The 19,955-nt window shown below is 38.5% G+C and overlaps 1 protein-coding gene across 14 annotated transcripts in view; it reads right to left on the reverse strand.

Moving 5' to 3' along the window:
• Positions 1-14,574, reverse strand: part of BRAF (B-Raf proto-oncogene, serine/threonine kinase) — a 178,058-nt gene extending 163,484 nt beyond the window's left edge. For 9 of the 14 annotated variants that reach the window (XM_061414919.1, XM_061414932.1, XM_061414922.1 and 6 more), the window contains exon 1: positions 14,193-14,573. In XM_061414919.1, coding sequence (XP_061270903.1) covers positions 14,193-14,327 — 135 coding nt within the window. In that variant the 5' untranslated portion in view covers positions 14,328-14,573. Of the gene's footprint in view, positions 1-14,192 lie in introns of all 14 variants that reach the window. The other 5 variants (XM_061414921.1, XM_061414918.1, XM_061414925.1 and 2 more) reach the window with 3 other exon arrangements.
• Between the last annotated feature and the right edge of the window lie 5,381 nt (positions 14,575-19,955).

Below are 19,955 nucleotides of genomic sequence, written 5' to 3' on the forward strand. Positions count from 1 at the left end.
AAGGTCCTACCTACCTCTATTTTAAATTGCTACCTAATCCCAAACTTTACCTGCTCTTTCATTTTTCCATAGTACTTACTACCTTCAAACATACTATAAAATTTTTTTTGAGTGTGTGTGTGTGTCTCTCTCATACACACACACACCCCTACACCAGAATGTAAGCTAGATTACTACCTGGCACAGTAGAAATTCAAATATTTATTGAATACATAAATACCTATTGTCCTGTGAAATGACTCAATACAAAATTTATCAATGTAGTTTTGGAAGGATGACAATGCAAATGGTGGACAATAGCTTTAAAAATGCCAAAACACAAGTCCTAATGCTTACCATTCTTCCTATAAAGCCATGATATACAGTCTTTCTACTCTCATACAGAGAAGTTACCTCACTCTTATGAAATGTTTACTGAAAATACCAATATGCTGGCACTTTAAATTTCTTTAATTCAACAGTGGTTTAAAGATAACGTTAATGGAATATTGGCAACACTAAAACAGTTCTACTAGGTCAATCATCAGTCCTACTTTAAGAACTAACCAGAAGTTTTTGACAACTAGAGCCCTGTGCTAAAGTATGTCATTGGACATTCTTTAAAAATGCCATAAAGATATCTGAAAGCAAAATTTTGAATATATTTATCTTTGTCCCAAAAATTGGCATAAAAATAACACAACTATAATTCTGTGAAGGCTTGTATGTATTCTCACGCCACCCTTGTTATCCACTTACAAGTTCAGTACATAGCATGAAGAAGGGCAGGATGGGGATCAAGAACTGCCAGTGAAAACCAAGCAGTGTATGAATGGCTATGACACCGAACAGTTATGACTTCAGGATTAAACTTTTCTCTCAAGTACCCATTCATGATAACCAATAACTAAAAGTTTGATTCCTAAATACATATAGCAACTGAAGTGCCAAATTCAGTAGTAGAAAAATCATCTGCAATAAACCCACCAAAACGTTACACTGCACTAAATCTTTATGCGTAATGAAACTTTTAGATTGTGTAATTTACTCTTAAAGTGAGAAGACACACAGAAAGAATATACGGGCAGAACATTTCACATTGTAGAAGCAAGCATGTAAAAACTAAGACGAAATGAACATTTTCAGTAGTTGCAGAACAGGAATGTAAGGACTATACTAAATCATAAAGTCTTCCCTATCTGAAGTTCTCTGACACCTGTTATTGTGCAGTCGCTCAATCATGTCCAACTCTTTGTGACCCCATGAACTGCAGAACGTCTGGATTCCCTGGCCCTCACTATCTCCCAGAGTTTGCTCAAACTTCTGACACTATTCCCACGGAAATTTAGTAATGTGATGTGTAAAAAATTAATTCTGAGTTATGTAGGAACAATTAACAATAGTTCTTCATCTTTTCATAGTAAAAAAAAAAAAATAGGAAGGCAGTAATTGTTTGGGACTCATGGAAAAGGTAGGATTTTTTTTCTAAATAATAAATGGAAATTAAATTACCTTCATACATGACCAGAAATTATGCTACGAAGAACTCTTTAAAAACAAAACTCAAATTAGTAACTGTTGGGGTTTTTTTCCCTCTATACTTCGGAGAGATTTCTAGGTAGAGAGTACAAACTTTAAAATGGACAAAATGGGATTAGACCCAACATGGGAAAAAAATAAAATAGAAGTTCTAATAACTATTTACAATATCACTGCTGGAGCTAGTAAACTCCTTTAATAAAGCACATCTATAAATACAAACAGAAATTTACTTTGCAAAATAAGTACCGTAATGCAGCAAATACAGTATAAAAATCTTAGGTCAACAGAGGAATAACCCCCAAGCAATATTTTAAACTGTTTCAAATACTCAAAGGTAAGTGACTAATTCAAAGCATCCTAAAATTTAATTTAAGCCATTCTGGAAATAAAGTCAAATTTTTCTGGTGTTATTACTTTAAAGGTTATATATTTAGTAAAAGAAAAATATAAAACAAAAGTAGAGTATTTCTCAATTTAAACACAAGGCATTTTTTTTTACAGTAAGGAGACACATACTTTTTTTAAAACACATTGATTTTGGAACAACAGTTCAAAATAGTCTCCAAAAATGTTGTGGTTCTCTCTCCCTGTAAGTGCCATTTCAAAATTTGCAAAGTAGCCAGATACTACTACTAAAGAGCCTCTTGATGAAAAGTGAAAGAGGAGAGTGAAAAAGTTGGCTTAAAGCTCAACATTCAGAAAACGAAGATCATGGCATCTGGTCCCATCACTTCATGGGAAACAGATGGGGAAACAGTGGAAAACAGTGTCAGACTTTATTTTTTTGGGCTCCAAATCACTGCAGATGGTGATTGCAGCCATGAAATTAAAAGACACTTACTCCTTGGAAGGAAAGTTATGACCAACCTAGAAAGCATATTCAAAAGCAGAGACATTACTTTGCCAACAAAGGTCTGTCTAGTCAAGGCTATGGTTTTTCCAGTAGTCATGTATGGGTGTGAGAGTTGGACTGTGAAGAAAGCTGAGCGCCAAAGAATTGATGCTTTTGAACTGTGGTGTTGGAGAAGACTTTTGAGAGTCCCTTGGACTGCAGGGAGATCCAACCAGTCCATTCTAAAGGAGATCAGTCCTGGGTGTTCATTGGAAGGACTGATGTTGAAGCTGAAACTCCAATATTTTGGCCACCTGATGCAAAGAGCTGACTCATTTGAAAAGACCCTGATGTTGGGAAAGATTGAAGGCAGGAGGAGGAGGAATCGATAGAGGATGAGATGGCTGGATGGCATCACTGACTCAATGGATGTGAGTTTGGGTAAACTCTGGGAGTTGGTAATGGACAGGAAGGCCTTGTGTGCTGCAATTCATGGGGTCACAAAAAGTTGGACATGACTGAGCGACTGAACTGAACCGAACCTACAACATGAACAGAAGCCTGAATAGTCTACCCTCCCAACTGTCACAAGACCCTGTACTAAGTCAGGTATTTCAAGACTTTCACTGATGTTTAAGTCTTAAGTTTTCCTTCCTTCACAAGGAAACTAAGAAAAAAAAAATCAGGTAATGTATTCATAATTCTTAAGTGAAAATAATGACTACAACTATCATTTTACATTGCAGGGAAGCCCTTCAGGCTATGGAACAAAAAGCTACCACCATTGTAATTTCAAACAAGGTAATAGGTCCTATGGGTCCCAATGAAAAAGGAAGAAATATGACCAACCATCACTATATGCTTATCCTGAGTAGAAACAATTTAATGATGACTCTAAGAGTAATAAAGGTGCTAATTCTGGAACATCATAGAACATGACATAGATTTCAAATGGAAAAACTCACAGTGAAGATGGAGAATAACACAGCTAGTATTATAAACTAGTAACTCCAAACACCTGATTGACATTTTCCATAACTTTTTTGGTGAAAAAACAACTTAACATATTCACTTTCACCTATACATATCTTGATTATAGAGTTAATATTTTTGAAATGTAGGTCAAAAAAAAAAAAAAAGGACACTGTTGACCTTCTGGTGCCACCTACTAAGATATTTTCTTCATTTCTTATGAAGTTAATTTTGGATGAAACACGTTTTCTGTATCTGCCACTTTTCACAACCTCTCCACCAAATAAATCAAGGAAGGGATGTGTTAACTATATACTACAGTGAGTTTAAACTTTTCTTGGATAGAAGACACCTTTGAGAACTGGGAAAAAATTATGAATCCTGTCCTGTCAAAAAATACAATAGCACAAAAGAACTTTAAAAATCAAATTTTAAAGTTCTAAAAATCCTACAAACTGGATCTACCTAATTTTAAGACTGAACTATAAAGCTAGAGTAATCAGGGACTTCCCTGGTGGTCCAGTGGCTGAGACTCCACGCCCTCAATGCAGGAGGCCAGAGTTCGATCCCTGGTCAGGGAACTAGATCCACATGCTGCAACCAGGAAGTTGCATGCCACAACTCAAGAACCTGCATCCACAGTGAAGACCTGCTGTAGTCAAATAAATAAATAAACTTTAAAAAAAAAAGCTAGAGTAATCAAGACAGTGTGGTACCAGGCAAAGAAGAGACATAGGTCAATAAAGCATAAAACTCAAATACAATCAACTGATTTAAATAGAGGTGCCAAGGTAATTCAACAGAAAAAGGTTAGTCTCTTCAAGGAAGGTGAAAAACTGGATATCCATATGAAAAAGAATGACCAAACTTTAACCCTTACTTCACAGTATATAGAAAAATTAACTCCAAAAGGATCACAGACCGAAATGTAAAAGCCAGAACTGTAAAATTTATAGAAGAAAACATGGGAGAAAATTTTACAGACTTAAGTTGAGCAAATATATACTGGGTAGGACACAGAATGCATGAAACATAAAATAAAAAATTGATAAATTTTATTTCATCAAAAACAAAATTTCTACTCTTCAAAGAACATTTAGGAAAATGAAAAGACAAGCCACAGACTGGGAGGCATGTACAAAACACATGTCTGAAACAAAGAACTTGTATCCAGGTTATGTATACAACATTCTTACAACTCCATAAAAAGAAGGTAAAAACTACATAAAAAGATCTGAATGGCTACTTTACCAAAGAAAATATATGAGCAAGTGAATGAGAAATAGATTTAAGGGACTAGATGTGATAGACACAGTGCCTGATGAACTATGGTTGGAGGTTTGTGACATTGTACAGAAGAAAGGGATCAAGACATCCCCAAGAAAAAGCAATGCAAAAAAGCAAAATGGCTGTCTGAGGAGGCCTTACAAATAGCTGTGAAAAGAAGAGAAGTGAAAAGCAAAGGAGAAAAGGAAAGATCCATTTGAATGCAGAGTTCCAAAGAATAACAAGGAGAGATAAGAAAGTCTTCCTCAGTGATCAGTGCAAAGAAACAGAAAAATAATAGAATGGGAAAGACTAGAGATCTCTTCAAGAAAATTCGAGATACTAAGGGAACATCTCATCCAAAGATGGGCTCAATAAAGGACAAAAATGGTATGGACCTAACAGAAGCAGAAGATATTAAGAAGAGGTGGCAAGAATACACAGAAGAACTGTACAAAAAAGATCTTCATGACCCAAGATAATCACGATGGTGTGATCACTGACCTAGAGCCAGACATCCTGGAATGTGAAGTCAAGTGGGCCTTAGGAAGCATCACTACGAACAAAGCTAGTGGAGGTGATGGAATTCCAGTTGAGCTATTTCAAATCCTAAAAGATGAAGCTCTGAAAGTGCTGCACGCAATATGCCAGCAAATTTGGAAAACTCAGCAGTGGTCACAGCACTGGAAAAGGTCAGTTTTCATTCCAATCCCAAAGAAAGGCAATGCCAAAGAATGCTCAAACTACTGCACAATTGCACTCATCTCACACGCTAGTAAAGTAATGCTCAAAATTCTCCAAGCCAGGCTTTAACAATACACGAACTGTGAACTTCCAGATGTTCAAACTGGATTTAGAAAAGGCAGAGGAACCAGAGATCAAATTGCCAACATCCGTCGTATCACAGAAAAAGCAAGAGAGTTCCAGAAAAACATCTATTTCTGCTTTATTGACTATGCCAAAGCCTTTGACTGTATGGATCACAATACACTGTGGAAAATTCTGAAAGAAATGGGAATACCAGACCACCTGAGCTGCCTCTTGAGAAATCTGTATGCAGGTCAGGAACCAAGTTAGAACTGGACATGGAACAACAGACTAGTTCCAAATAGGAAAAAGATTACGTCAAGGCTGTATATGGTCGCCCTGCTTATTTAACTCATATGCAGAGTACATCATGAGAAACGCTAGGCTGGATGAAGCACAAGCTGGAATCAAGATTGGTGGGAGAAATATCAATAACCTCAGATATGCAGATGATACGACCCTTATGGCAGAAAGCGAAGAACTAAAGATCCGCTTGATAAAAGTGAAAGAAGAGAGTGAAAAGTTGGTTTAAAGCTCAACATTCAGAAACTAAAATCATGGCATCCAGTCCCATCACTTCATGGGAAACAGATGGGGAAACAGTGGAAACAGTGGCTGACTTTATTTTGGGGGGCTCCAAAAGCACTGCAGATGGTGACTGCAATCATGAAATTAAAAGATGCTTACTCCTTGGAAGAAAAGTTATGACCACCCAGACAGCATATTAAAAAGCAGAGATATTACTTTGCCAACAAAGGTCCATCCAGTCAAGGCTATGGTTTTTCCAGTAGTCATGTTCGGATGTGAGACTTGAACTATAAAGAAAGCTGAGTGCCAAAGAATTGATGCTTTTGAACTGTAGTGTTGGAGAAGACTCTTGAGAGTCCCTTGGACTGCAAGGAGATCCAACCAGTCCATCCTAAAGGAGATCAGTCCTGGGTGTTCTTTGGAAGGACTCATGTTGAAGCTGAAACTCTAATACTTCGATCACCTGATACGAAGAGCTGACTCATCTGAAAAGACCCTGATGCTGGGAAAGATTGAGGGCAGGAAGAGAACGGAATGACTGAGGATGAGATGGTTGTATGGCATCACTGACTCAATGGACATGGGTTTGGGTAAACTCCGGGAGTTGGTGATGGACAGAGAGGCCTGGCGTAATGCAGTCCATGGGGTCACAAAGAGTCGGACATGACTGAGCGATTGAACTGAATGGAACTAAGCATATAAACAGATGTCAAATATCATTAATCATTAGGAAAATGCAAATTAAAACCACAACGAGCTACTACTGCATACATATTAGAACTGCTAAAACTAACAAGACTGATAATCCAAGGGTTGACAAGGATAAAGTTTGGAACTCTCATTCATTGTGAGTGGCAATGCAAAATGGTATTACTGCTTTAGAAAAGTTTGACAGTTTCCTATAAAATTAAATATACACCTACCATATGATCCATTAATCCAAGTTCTAGCTCCTTACTAGAGAAATAAAAAACCCAGCGTCCACACATAAACCTGAACCCAACATTTCTGGCAACCTTATTTATAACTGCTAAAAACTAGAAAGAACCCTGCTACCCATCAACTGGTAAATGCGCAACATCCATACGCTGCTGCTAAGCAATAAACAGAAACCAATTACTGATACATGCCAAAAACATGAGTGAATCTCAAAAATACCAAACTAGGGACTTCCCTGGTGGTCCAATGGTTAAGAATTCACTTCGTAATGCAGGGGCCATGGGTTCAATCCCTGGTCCACAGCCACTCAGCCCATGCACTGCAGCTGCTGAGCACGCAGCACTCTAGAGCTCGCACACCAGCACTAGAAAGCCCGCACTGCGACAAAGATCCTGCATGCCACACCTAAGACCTGAAGCGGTCAAAAACATAAATAAATACATAAAATAAAACATAAAAACAAAAGACTTAAAACTTCTAAGTGGCTTAAGTTAGAGGAAAAAAAACTTCAACTTAAAAAAAAAAATCAAACTAAATGAAAGACACCAAATACATGGTAACACATACTGTATGATTCCCCATTTATGACTTTGGAAAAGGCAAAGCTAGAAGTCAGCTCAGTGTTTGTCAAGACTGGCAGTAGTGTAGCTGGGAAAATGAATGAAAAGAGGAATTAGCGAACTTTTGATGGAAATGTTCTTTACCTTGATTGTGGCAGTAGTTACATGACTATACACATTTGTCAAAACTTATCAAGTTGTGTGTTTAAAATGGTACATTATAGTATGTGTGAATTATAACCCAATAAACCTGACTTTTAAAAACTTACAGAACTCTAAATCACACCTTAACTTCAGAACCTCAAATATGATCTACTCAGTCTCCATTAGACTAAGTAGAAAACTTTGGCCCATGAACTAAATCTGCCCCCACCCTAGCTGTTTTTTTGTACAGCTCACAAGTCAAGAATGTTTTTACATTTTTCAATGAAAAAAAAAGAAAATAATATTTCATGACACAGTCAAATTTCAGCGTCCATAAATAAGCTTCACTGGAACACAGTCACACTTATGCATTTACACAGTCTATTAGCTGATTTTATGCTACAATACAATCATTGAGTGTTCAGTCTTTGTAACAGAGACAGAGCAGTTAGAAACACAGTACCTAAAATATTTATCACTTGACCCTTTACACAGAAGTCAGCTGATTGCTGCCTTAAACACAAGTTGCCGAAAATCTTCTACACAGATTACTACACTTGGGAAGATTCATGTCAGCACAAATCTCTCTTCCATGAACAGTAGCTCTAAAATTTTTACAGCCATCTTCTGTAAAAAAGCCAACTCCTTTTCTTTCAAGGAGATCAATGCCTAATGCAGATAAATGAAGAATTTCAACAGTTAAAGTATAGTGGGACTAAATAGAGCCTTGAGGTAAGCTCTGTAGAAGGTCCCTAATACCCTCAAAACAAATTGTTCCAACCAGGTGGTTGTCAATCTAATAAACTGATTTTATGAGTAGCATTAAAAAAAGAGAAATGAATGGTACAGAAAATCCAAGTGCACCATACCTAACAGGGTTTCATTCACCAATTCTTTAAAAAAATCTTCTTTTAACTGAGGTATAGTTGATTTACACTATTATATTAGTTTCAGGTGTACAACACAATAATGCAAAAAATTTATAGATTGTACTCCATTTAAAGTTACTATAAGATACTGGCTTATATTCCCTGTTTTGTACACATTAACCAATTCTTTCACTAAATATCTGAGTACCTATGTGCCAGATGAGGATAAAAAAATGTACAAAAGAGTCAAAAACTGCTTCATGTATATGGATATTAGAGCAACTCAAAAATCTATATTTCTTACAGCGCTAATGTGTTTTTAAAAACAGTACTAGAGCTCTATAGTAATTGGAAAACCACAATCTTATGGCACATTTGTCCCCAAAGTGCTGTCAATAATTGCAGCTATATTACAAGAATAAAAATGATGTTTCATTTCACGTTACAGAGCTTCCAGAAGATATAAAGTTAACTGAGTTCAGAGCAATTTTTATATTCTTTATCAAGGGCATTCCCAGAACCCAAAAAGAAATGTAATGTTATTGAGCATCTCTTTGCCTCTATAAGCACAGTCCTGATATGGGGGGAAACAAGAATAACAGTTTTTTAAACCCAAGAGAAATCATGGAAACCAAAATAATCTCAGAGGATAGAGGGGAGAAAAAAATAATTGCTTAATGTTAGAGTAGAGGCTGTATTAAAGTTTCTTCTGACTACCGTGCTAATTATGCGACAGTAAATTAGATTGGTGGACAAAAGAAAACTGAAAAATTAAAACCACTTCCCAGAATATGTCAATGCCGCCACCAAATATTTAAGGAAGGAACAGAAGAAATAAGGCTAGATTTTTGGTTCTTATCTATAACGTTATGACCATGTAAGCATTGTTTACAAAACAGAAAAGCTCCTCAACAGGCTCATCCATTTTGAATCCAGAAGCTGTATAGCTATTGCCAATCCTGACTTTACAGGATAACCAATTCAGATGAACTAGACAAAGAATGAGTAAAAGGACTCAAAACAATTCAACTTCTGAGGAAGAAAAATTCAGTAAAAGCCACTGACTCTAAAGGTTTATCTGAATGACAATTTGAGGCAGAAATTTAGGAAGCAAGGGAACATACTGAATTTCATAAAAGAGGAAGATGACACAAAATGTTCACTAAGTACCAGCTAAATTAATATCAAGATGTCAAGGGGGAAAATGCACTTTTGCATTTCTAAAGGAGAAAAAGAGCTTTATGGTTGGAGAAAAAAAGAACACTAAAATAAATGCTTCATTCTTCAACAAGGTAAGCATCAGGTCTTAGAAAACGCTAACAAAGCAGTATACAAATGCTAACAAAGCTCCCTCCCTTTCTTCCCTAGCACTCCTAGAGCGTAGGTTTCCATTTGTTATGACCCGATCGCTCCCTCAACAGTAAAGCCAGAAATAGGGAATCAAAATAAATCAGACTTCTTTAGCCTATAGTCTTAATATAATTTTTCTAGCCTATTATCTAAATACAATTAAATCAAGTTGCTTTTAGGTTTTACTACATTCAAGGATTTGAGTACTCAGTTCCAAAGTTTCTTTCTTGTCCATTTACTATCAATTCCTTTAATAGTCAGCATACATAAGTGACAGATGTCAGAAAATTTCTAAATAAAAGAAGAGGTGAGTGGCGCCGAAAGGAAGGAGTTCATTAAACGGTAAGAAAGACTACAGAAAGGGAATGCTAAAAACACCAAAGACACAGTTATTTTATGGTTTTAACAAACAGGCATGTTTTGTCTACTTTGAAATGTATCTTAACAAGTTCATACAGCAATAGTCAGAACTGTAGAAACACAAAGTTTAGCGGGCCTAACACTTTTTAAAAGTATGATGCAATTCAACCTGGTTTGGCATAATTCATAAAAATGTATTTTAACACACTGAACCTCATTATAAAGGACATACTATCCCAGAATACTACTTAGTCAATGTATTATTATAATTACACAGTTTAACCAAGGTTAGTGATAACAGATCTTGAAAACAATACAATTTTAATTGTCATGTGATTGTAAGAGGCTCCTTTCTACAAAAATACACTGTAAGAGGAATGGTTAATAAATATCATACCCTGGCATAACACATTAAAAAAAAACCAAAACATTTTTATACCATATTGTCAAAATGTCCCATACTATACCATATGGTCATAGAAAGAAAGTAACATCAGGGAACTATAAATGGTCAGAAGTAAATGTTTAATGCCAAAAGTAAAAGCACATTTATTTGATAAATATTTAATAAGCTCCTGTCATTTATCCGAATATTCTATTTTGAGCTTCTACAAAGTAATACAAATACAGGATATGGAATTTGTTCACTTACCAACATAATTTAAAAAACTAAATCTACATTCTATGTTCAAGATGTCTGACAGCAAAATTTTTTAAATTAAAAACATAAAAATTGTTAAAATCACACTATATGTTAAATCTTTTATGATGCTGTTTAAAAATATTACAAAACCACATATATTATATTATGCAAGCATTAAAAAAGAGTGTATGTATATACACTAAAATGTTTTATAGTAATTATATCTTAGTGGCAAGATTACAGATAATTTTCCAAAATTTTTTGCACTTATATTTTTCTAATTTTTCAATAATAAATGTGTTTTTCCTCTGAGAAACTTTTAAAAATCTGTATTTTACTGTCAAGTAAGGTAATTCTTTAGACACTTTCTTTCATTTCGTTCTATGCACTTGACAATCATAACATTATCTCCTTAAGTGCATATAAGGAAGACAGTTTAAAAGATGACAGTAAGCCAACTTCAAATTTAAAATTATTTTTTGGAGGAATTTATTCTATCATCTATAACACTGATTTTATATTGAAAAGAGATTTGTTTTTAACCCTTTACTCTCCCCTCCCCCAGTCAAATACATTTATTATAAGCTCTTACAGGAAAATATGGAGGAAAAACTACTATTAATCACTAGCCATAAAAACTTCGGTGGAGGAGGCAGGGGGAAACACTTCTACTGAAAATTAGTTAAGAGTATACTTATGGTTTCAAGAGATACTAATATCTTTTCCAATTATTACCAATTTAAACTTGAATTCATCTAGCCCAGAAGTTCTCAAGTACTGGCACATGAGAACTGCCCAGGAAATATGCCAAATACAGAAGCTCATGGCCCTAGCTCTCACCTACTGAGTCAGAATCTTCAGAGTAGAGCTCAAACAATCTGGCCCTTTCAAATAAAATAGCAGACAATGTACTTAACAAAAAATTTCTCTGTATCACTGCAAACTGTTCTAATAATTTTGAAACAAAGTTCTCAATGAAAATAATGTTACAATCAGAAATACAATTTCATAGAAAGAGAAAGTGTCAGTCGCTCAGGCCAGTCTGACTCTGTGACCTCATGGATTGTAGCCTGCCAGGTTCTATCCATGGGATTCTCCAGGCAAGAACACCGGAGTGGGTGGCCATTCCCTTCTCCAGGGGACCTTCCCGACCCAAGGATTGAACCCAGGTCTCCTGCATTGCATGCAGATTCTTTAACATCTGAGCCACCAGGGAAGCCCCATTAATCTTACCATTCTTCAGGATGCAATTCAACAAAACCACACAAGCGCTACAAAGTAAAGCAAGCCTAGAGGCACCTGTGAGGAGTAAGACAAAGGCATATCCGATTCATGGAAAAAATAGACAGCAGATGTGACCCCAAGTATTTATCCATTAAAAACAATGTATTCTAAAAATAAATTTCCATGTCAACGGAACAAAGTTGTTTATAAATAAGAAGGAATGTGGAGGTGTGGGGAAGACAAGAGGAAGCTTCAGCAAGTTAAGTACCAAAAGCCAGGAAACAAAGCAGAATGAATGGCAACTGGGGACAAGGAAAATGGAATGAACTAGGAAATGGAAGAAGGGATGACCACTGTCCTTAAAATCCAAGAAACTAGAGGAAATGAACAGATATTAGAGGAAACTGATCTGAGCAGAAATGCAAACAGAAAAGTAAATGGGAAGTGGTGTAAAGGATACACACACACACACATATATATACATACACACATCACATATATCTATATAGAGATATTTATATAATTCGGAAACAAAGTTCTCAACAAAAACAATGTTAAAATTAGAAAATTACAATTCATAACCCATGCCCAGTATTTTTTATAATATATATTTATAGATATATACAAATGAGAATTTTAAGATGAGATCAAATGGTAGTACAGAACGCATCTTGGGCACAGATGCAAGTGGTGTAAGAGAATCAAAAACAGTATTGTGAACAAACTGATACTGAACAGAGTAAAAGCATATGGGATGAATCTCAAAGTAAAGATGATGAAGCAGGAAAAAGAGAACTGCATAGACAGAAGAAAGAATGAGACGTTATGAGAATTGGGAAATAAAATGTAAGTGCTGTAGTACGAAGGAAAGAACTTTGAGCAAAGTCAATGGCGTTAAATCACATTATCTAATCAATAATTATAAAGCACAGTTATCATACCACACATTATCTCATTATTTGGAAAGCATAATACAGTGTATTATTTTATGTAATACATTTTACATAATAAAACCCCAAATGTAAAGAAAGTAATCTGACAAGGTGATAAGAGGCTAAAATAAACAGTGGCTGAGAGATGGAAGGACTAAAGAAGTAAAAGAAAAAAAAAAAAATGGGACAGAAAGAAACAATCACACCTATTTAAAAACCACAGGTAGGAATAAACAAAGAGGTGTGGATGCACAACGGATGACGGACTAAAAGGTGCCAGGAAAGCAAGTGAAATCTGACGGAATCTTGACAGCTTCAGGATTCAGAAAGTAAGTAGTTCCAAAGTGTCCAGAAGGATTTGTGACCGTAACATGTTACGGAGCGGGGGAATGAAGTAGAGGGCCTCAACAAGACTAAGACAAGAAGGCTGCAAAAATCGTCTTAAGTAGAAACTGTGGTTAGGAGCAGGCAGGTCCGACCACTGGCAAAGGAGCGGGGAGGCAGGTGGAATTGGGATGGGGGTTACCAGCTGGCGACACTGCAAACATTAGGAACCGGGGGTCTGAGGTCGGGATGGAAGAAAGAACGGAAACACTGGCACTTAGGATTGAAAAAGTAGAGGCTAGATCAAAACCATTAGCTGGTTAAAACAGGTGACGAGAAATCCTCCCCTCCGCCCTAACAAGTAGAGAAGCGGCGGGAGGGCAGCGGCCTGAAAAGGGGCAGAGTCGGGGAGAGTTAAAGAGAGAAGGATGCGCCCATCTTCACCGTGACCATGTAATAATTATACACAACGTTAACTTGGGCTGGGGTCCCGGCCCCGGCTACTAACCCAGGTATTTCACCAGGATGCCGGCCCCAGGTTCCCCTCCACCACCACCACCAAAAATAAAGAAAACATCCAGGAGATGCGAGGCTGGCTACCTTCAGCCAGCCGTGACCTTCTCGGACCAACCCCGAGTCTCGCCCCCTATAGATAGCCTCCTGCTCCACCACGGCTGCCCGAATCCCCCAAGCCCAGAGCGCGGACCAGGGAAACCCCCCCTGGGCCATTGTGTGTGTTTACGTAGCGAGCTCCTGCCTGGCGGGGAGGGACAGGTGGGGAAAGCCAGTGTCTCAGCCCGCAGAGCCCCGAGAAGGTGGCTGAGGGCAACCGGAGCCCCCACCGCCACCTCTTTCCCCCAAAATAAACACCAGTCAGCCGAGCCCCGAGACCGGAGGGGTGCAGGGTGCGCCGCCACTCACCTCCTCGGGAATGGCGGGGTCCGCAGCCGAAGAGGCCGCGGCGCCGGCCTCGGGCTCCATGTCCCCGTTGAACAGAGCCTGGCCCTGCTCCGCGCCACCGCTGCCGCCGCCGCCGCCGCCACTCAGCGCCGCCATCTTATAACCGAGAGCCGGGCCCGAGCGACCGCTGCTGGGCGGGGAGGGGGAAGGGAGGCTGAGGGCGGGGGGAGGCGGAGGCGGAGGACGGGGGGCAGCGGGGAGGGACGGCCCGGGCGGCCCGGGCGGCGTCGGCGGTGGGACGGCGCCTGGGCCACCTCGGGAACCGGCCTGCGGCCCCCGGCGCAGCTGAGCCTGAGGGGATTGGGGGAAGGACGCTAGGCCGGGGGGGAGGGGCGGGGGCAGGGGGCGGAGACGACTGGAAGTCGCCGCGGCAACGGCGTCACCCGCGTGTCACGGTCGTGACGTCATCTGAGGTGCGTGACGTGATCCTCGGAGCGCCCTCGCGCAGTCGTCAGGGGAGGGTGCCTACCCCTCCTGCCCACCCTCCTCTCCCACGTTCCCTCCGCTCCGCCGTTTCCATGGCTCCGATTAATTCTCTTCTCCTCAGTCCTAAACCTGCTCTGTGTTGTCGGATTTACTCGAGGAGATTGGAGAAGTTGAGATCCTAGAGGGAGGAAGGCGGAAAGCCCTACTGTGTTATTTCTATTATCATTACAACGAACGTCTCCGAGTCATAAAAATAAGACTTGAAACCCCGAGGTTGTAACAGCCAAGCAGAATTTGATAGAAATATATTTAGGAAAAGCCAGGTTACCAGAATGATGCTTGGATCCTTTTCATTAAAGGATTTGGTCTGTCAAAGCAGATCTAAATGGAAGTCTAAAGCTTTTTTTTTTTTCTTTACCATCGTTTAGGAATGAAATGTTTTAGTCTGTTTTTCGTTTTCCAGATTCGTTCGTTTAACAAATTAAAGTGGATCACTTTCCATGCACTAAGGCCTGCACAAGGCATGGAGCATTCTAGACATCTGAAGCATCCAAACTTGAATCATTTAATTTTCAAGAAAATCATTCATAATATTTTAAATACTTTTGCGCAGTTCATAAACAGAATATAGCCCAAGGCATTCTCTATGCAAAATATGCGTGAAAACGTGAGGAGAGGTAAATTACCTTTGAGATGCCCAATTACAGAATGGAATTCGTTAAATCTGACTTATTATTTAAAAATACATTTATGTGACAAGAAGGGGAAATATGCTGGGGAAAAAACTTAAAAGGGAAAAGTCAGAGTGAGAAGCAGTGAGAATTACTGTGAACTCCTGATGGGGTACAGGTAATCACAAAATAACCTAAGCATCAAGTCATGGTATGCTCCAAGTGGACTACCCATGAGGGGAAGTCACCAGTGACCTTCTTGTATTCACCATGATTCAAGAGATAGAAGACTGTCCTACTGACATCTTAAGCAGGATGTCTGTGTATGGATAGAGTCAATATGAGTCCAGGAGCTGATCATTACTCCCAAGGCAAGGAGTTCTGTGTGAGGCTTCTTGTTTAATCAGAATGCTAATATTCCCCTACATTGAAAAATAGGGGACAATAGGGGGAAATTAGAATACCGCCTATTGGATGAGCTTAGTATTCTCTGTACTTTTCTTCTAAGTAGAGAAGTCTCTTGGAGACACTAAATTTAAATCAAAAGATGGCTTGACAAAAGTAGTGTAAATGAAGATGATGATAGAGGATGATGGTAAAGGATAATGTCATTGAACTATACATGTCTAAAGTGCCCTTCTTTACTATAAGGAATTCTAAGCAGAGGAACATGGAACCAGCAGCCAATCATAGCACCTTTCCCCCTCGATACCATCAGAAGAGTTTTTATTCTCTAATATTCCTGTCCTAATTCATTTTTAAAAAAATCAACCCCTAGAAATATTACATCATCTCACTTCTTCATAGCATTAAAACGCCAAGGTTTTTTTTCCATTGGTTGCATTTTATAACCTTTATCTGCCACAATATGTAGATCATCTCTTATTTTTTCTCCACAGAATGGGGGATCTCATCCATTTAATATTTATTCTTGTTAGCTTTTGTTTATTCAGTATTTTCTGACTTCATCATCAAATTCTGGATATATTTTCTTTGATTTCCCTAAGCTGTTCTAAAGACCCACAGAATCCAGATGGAAAAATATAGTGGAAAGCATAAACTTTGGAATCCAAAGATTAATACTTTAGTGTCGGCATGCCACATCTTGGCTATATAATCTCAAGGCTAATAAGCACAAATCCCCATTTGCTGTTCTTCCAGTCTCTAAAATGAGGGTAATGATAATGCCAGTCCTGTCTATCTGTATCATTGTGAGGATTAAACTTAATAGGTTTGCCCTTTATAAAATATAGTCAGCCTCTCAGTCGGAATTCAAGCAAGGCATAGCAGATGTGGCTTATTTCTGCCCCATGATGTTTGTGACCTCAACTGGGAAGACTGACTGCCTGGAGGTGTCCCGGTGGTGGGGAACTGGAATCATTGGGAAGCTGATTTCCTCCTATCTCTGATGGTTGAAGCTGGGACCATAAGCCAGAATTCCTCTCTTCAGGTGGCCTGAGCTTCCTCCTAGCATGGCTGCCTCAGGGTAGTGAGACTTCTAACAAGGTGACTGAGGGCTCCATACCCTCGGGTTCCTGAAAGCAAGGTGGAAGCTGTATTGCATTTTATGACCTAGCTTCCAAAGTCACACAGCATCACTTCTACTACATTTTATTGGATACGGGTAAGTCACGAAATCCTTCCCAAATTCAACGAAAGAGACGCCAAAGAATTTACAGACATATTTCATTTCAGATAGATCATCTTTAGAATAATGAACTAGCTACTCTGTAGAAATGGCTACGTACCCTCACCTTCTCCAGAGGGGATTCTACACTTACACTCTCCCCCCTTTAATTACAGAGAATTGCCAAGACATATCTCAGTATGGTCATGAAGAAGCCTTTGCCTTCTTTCTTTAGATTTGGAGGCCTCCACTGTTTGCAAAAATAAATGCAGGTCCTTGGCCTTTGGACACAGCCTAAGTCTCTCATCTTGGATATCCCCCCCTAAATCTCAGTGCTGACATAGACAGTGTTGATGTGCTGCAACCCTCTACACAAAACAGTGACACTGTGTTCTCGGAGCCTGTAATGAGCCAAGCCAGTTTGTGTTGAGCAGAAACAGAAATAACACCTCCCTTTTGTGTTATAGCATGCCATATGGGCATCAAAGCAGTATTATCTTGCGTTCTAAAGTCTTGCAGACATTTTAGTCAACACAGTTCTTTTAGCTTTTGCTCACCATCCCCTTGGGGTCACAAAGAGTTGAACATGACTGAGCACACATGCTCATCCCCTTTCCCCCTATGACATTTATGTTTTCACAGAATGCTGGAAAACAGCCTAGGTGAGAACATTGCTCCAGTGGATGACTGAGACAGTGTTACAAAGCCTTGCTGCAATGTCTGACCCTCTCTTCCCTGACTATATGTTTATTTTCAACTGGTGATTCTATCCTGAAACCTGCATTTCAGTAGACACTGAATAGTCCCATCCATCAGCCAGACTTGACCACCCAGGTCTCATCCCTCATGAATGTTGTCAACTACTGAAATCTGGTAAAAGACTTCTAGGAAGCTTAGAAACTCCAACCATGTTCAATGCTGTATAGCTAATCACAGTTTAATATTTTCTTTATTAATCAAGGTCATCATTACAAATAATACTTCCTGTGTTGTTTAATAGTAGATTACTCTCATAAGTATTTAGGTGCACACAGAAAATAGAATCAGAATTGATTTAGCACAGCCTTCCTACTGAGAGACACTTGGAATCTCATCTGTAGAATTCTAGAATCTACTCAGATACTTTAGTGAGGGAGACCTCACTAATACAGTACTCTATTCAACTGTAACTTGAAATCCTCCTCTTTGTGACATCTATATTCTGATCTAAGTTTTGCCTTATAGAAGAACACAGGATGAATCTGTTTCTTATTCTGTGTAACTGCTTTCAAATATGTGAAGGAAGTTCTCTGAAAGCATTTTTCTCTTCTTTCTGTGTACTCTTTTCAATGTTCCTCTTAAAACGTGGTCCTGTGAATTAAACACTGTTCCAGATTTGGTCCAACTAACAAAGAATAGACTCTCTCATTGCAATAATCTAGGAACCATGTATTTGTTAATATTATAAAAAAATCATATAAGCAACCCCACCCCATTATTCTTACATAGGAAGGTTATAGTCAACAAAAAGACCTTTGTTGTTTTTAAAATAAAATGCTATTACATCAAGTCTAGGTTTTCAGTCATTTTAGCATTGGTCATCTCTTCCACTGAAATTCTATTTCTCAGACTTTAACTCTTGAAGGAAGATCTTGCTTTTTAATTCATAAAATTTGTTAAATATTATATTTCTAACATTTAACAGAGGGTATTTATATAAATATGTTATTTAATCTTATAACATCTTGCTTATACTATCCTTGGTCTTGTTAATTAGAGTTCTTTGGAACATTCTTTGTGAATTTGATAATATGGGGTGCTGAATTTTTAAAGTTTGCTTTTATTTCAAGGTGTAGGTGTAGCTTTCCATATAAAATATGGTAAACTATATGTATATATTGAAAATAGTACCTGATAAGAGATGGGTCATAGCAGGATGGAGGAGGTATGATGGGAGCAAGACTTCCCTGAGTTACCTGAGTATACCTTTTAATTTGGTTTTACTTTATGAGTGTAAATAAATGAAAAAGTACAATCTAAAAAACTAAATCTAATTTCACATCAAATTAATAACATAACTATATGGAGAAAGGGGTTTCCTGGTGGCTCAGATGGTAAAGAATCTGCCTGCAATGTAGGAGACCTGGGTTCAATCCCTGGATCAGGAAGATTCCCCTTGAGAAAGGAAAGACAACCCACTCCAGTATGCTTGTCTGGAGAATTCCATGGACAGAAGAGCCTGGAGGGCTATACTCCATGAGGCTGCAAGGAGTTGGACACAACTGAACAACTAACACACATACAGATAAAATGATTAATTCATTTCCTGACTGGAGACTATGGTGGATTTACTGTGTTAAATTATCTCCACTGGACCTATTTCCCAGAATCCTCTTACATCCTTTAAGACCTGCTGACCATCTCCTTAAGTATATCCCATTGTTGTTGATCAGTCACTAAATCATGTCCAAGTCTTTGGACTGCAGCATGCCAGCCTCCTCTGTCCTCCACTGGTTTCCAGTTTGATCAAATTCATGTCCATTGAGTCAGTGATGCTATCTAACCATGTCAACTTCTGCTGGCCCCTTCTTCTTTTGCCTTCAATCTTTCCCAGCATCAGGGTCTTTTCCAATGAGTTGATTCTTCATGTCAGTGGCCAAAGTGTTGGAGCTTCAGCATCAGTCCTTCCAATGAATATTCAGGGTTGATTTCCTTTAGAATTGACTGGTTTGATCTCCTTGCTGTCCAAGGGACTCTCAAGAGTCTTCTCCAGGACCACAGTTTTGAAAGCATCAATTCCCTAATGCCCAGCCTTTTTCATGGTCCAACTTTCATATCTGTACATGACTACTGGAAAACCATAGCTTTGACTATACAGACCTTTGTTCGCAAAGTGATGTCTCTGCTTTTTAATATGGTGTCTAGGTTTGTCATAGCTTTTCTTCCAAGGAGTAAGCGTCTTTTAATTTCATGGCTGTAGTCAACATCCACAGTGATTTTGGAGCCCCAGAAAATAAAATC

This window comes from Bos javanicus, chromosome 4 (genome assembly GCF_032452875.1).
Source record: "Bos javanicus breed banteng chromosome 4, ARS-OSU_banteng_1.0, whole genome shotgun sequence".
Classification (NCBI taxonomy): Eukaryota; Metazoa; Chordata; class Mammalia; order Artiodactyla; family Bovidae; genus Bos; species Bos javanicus.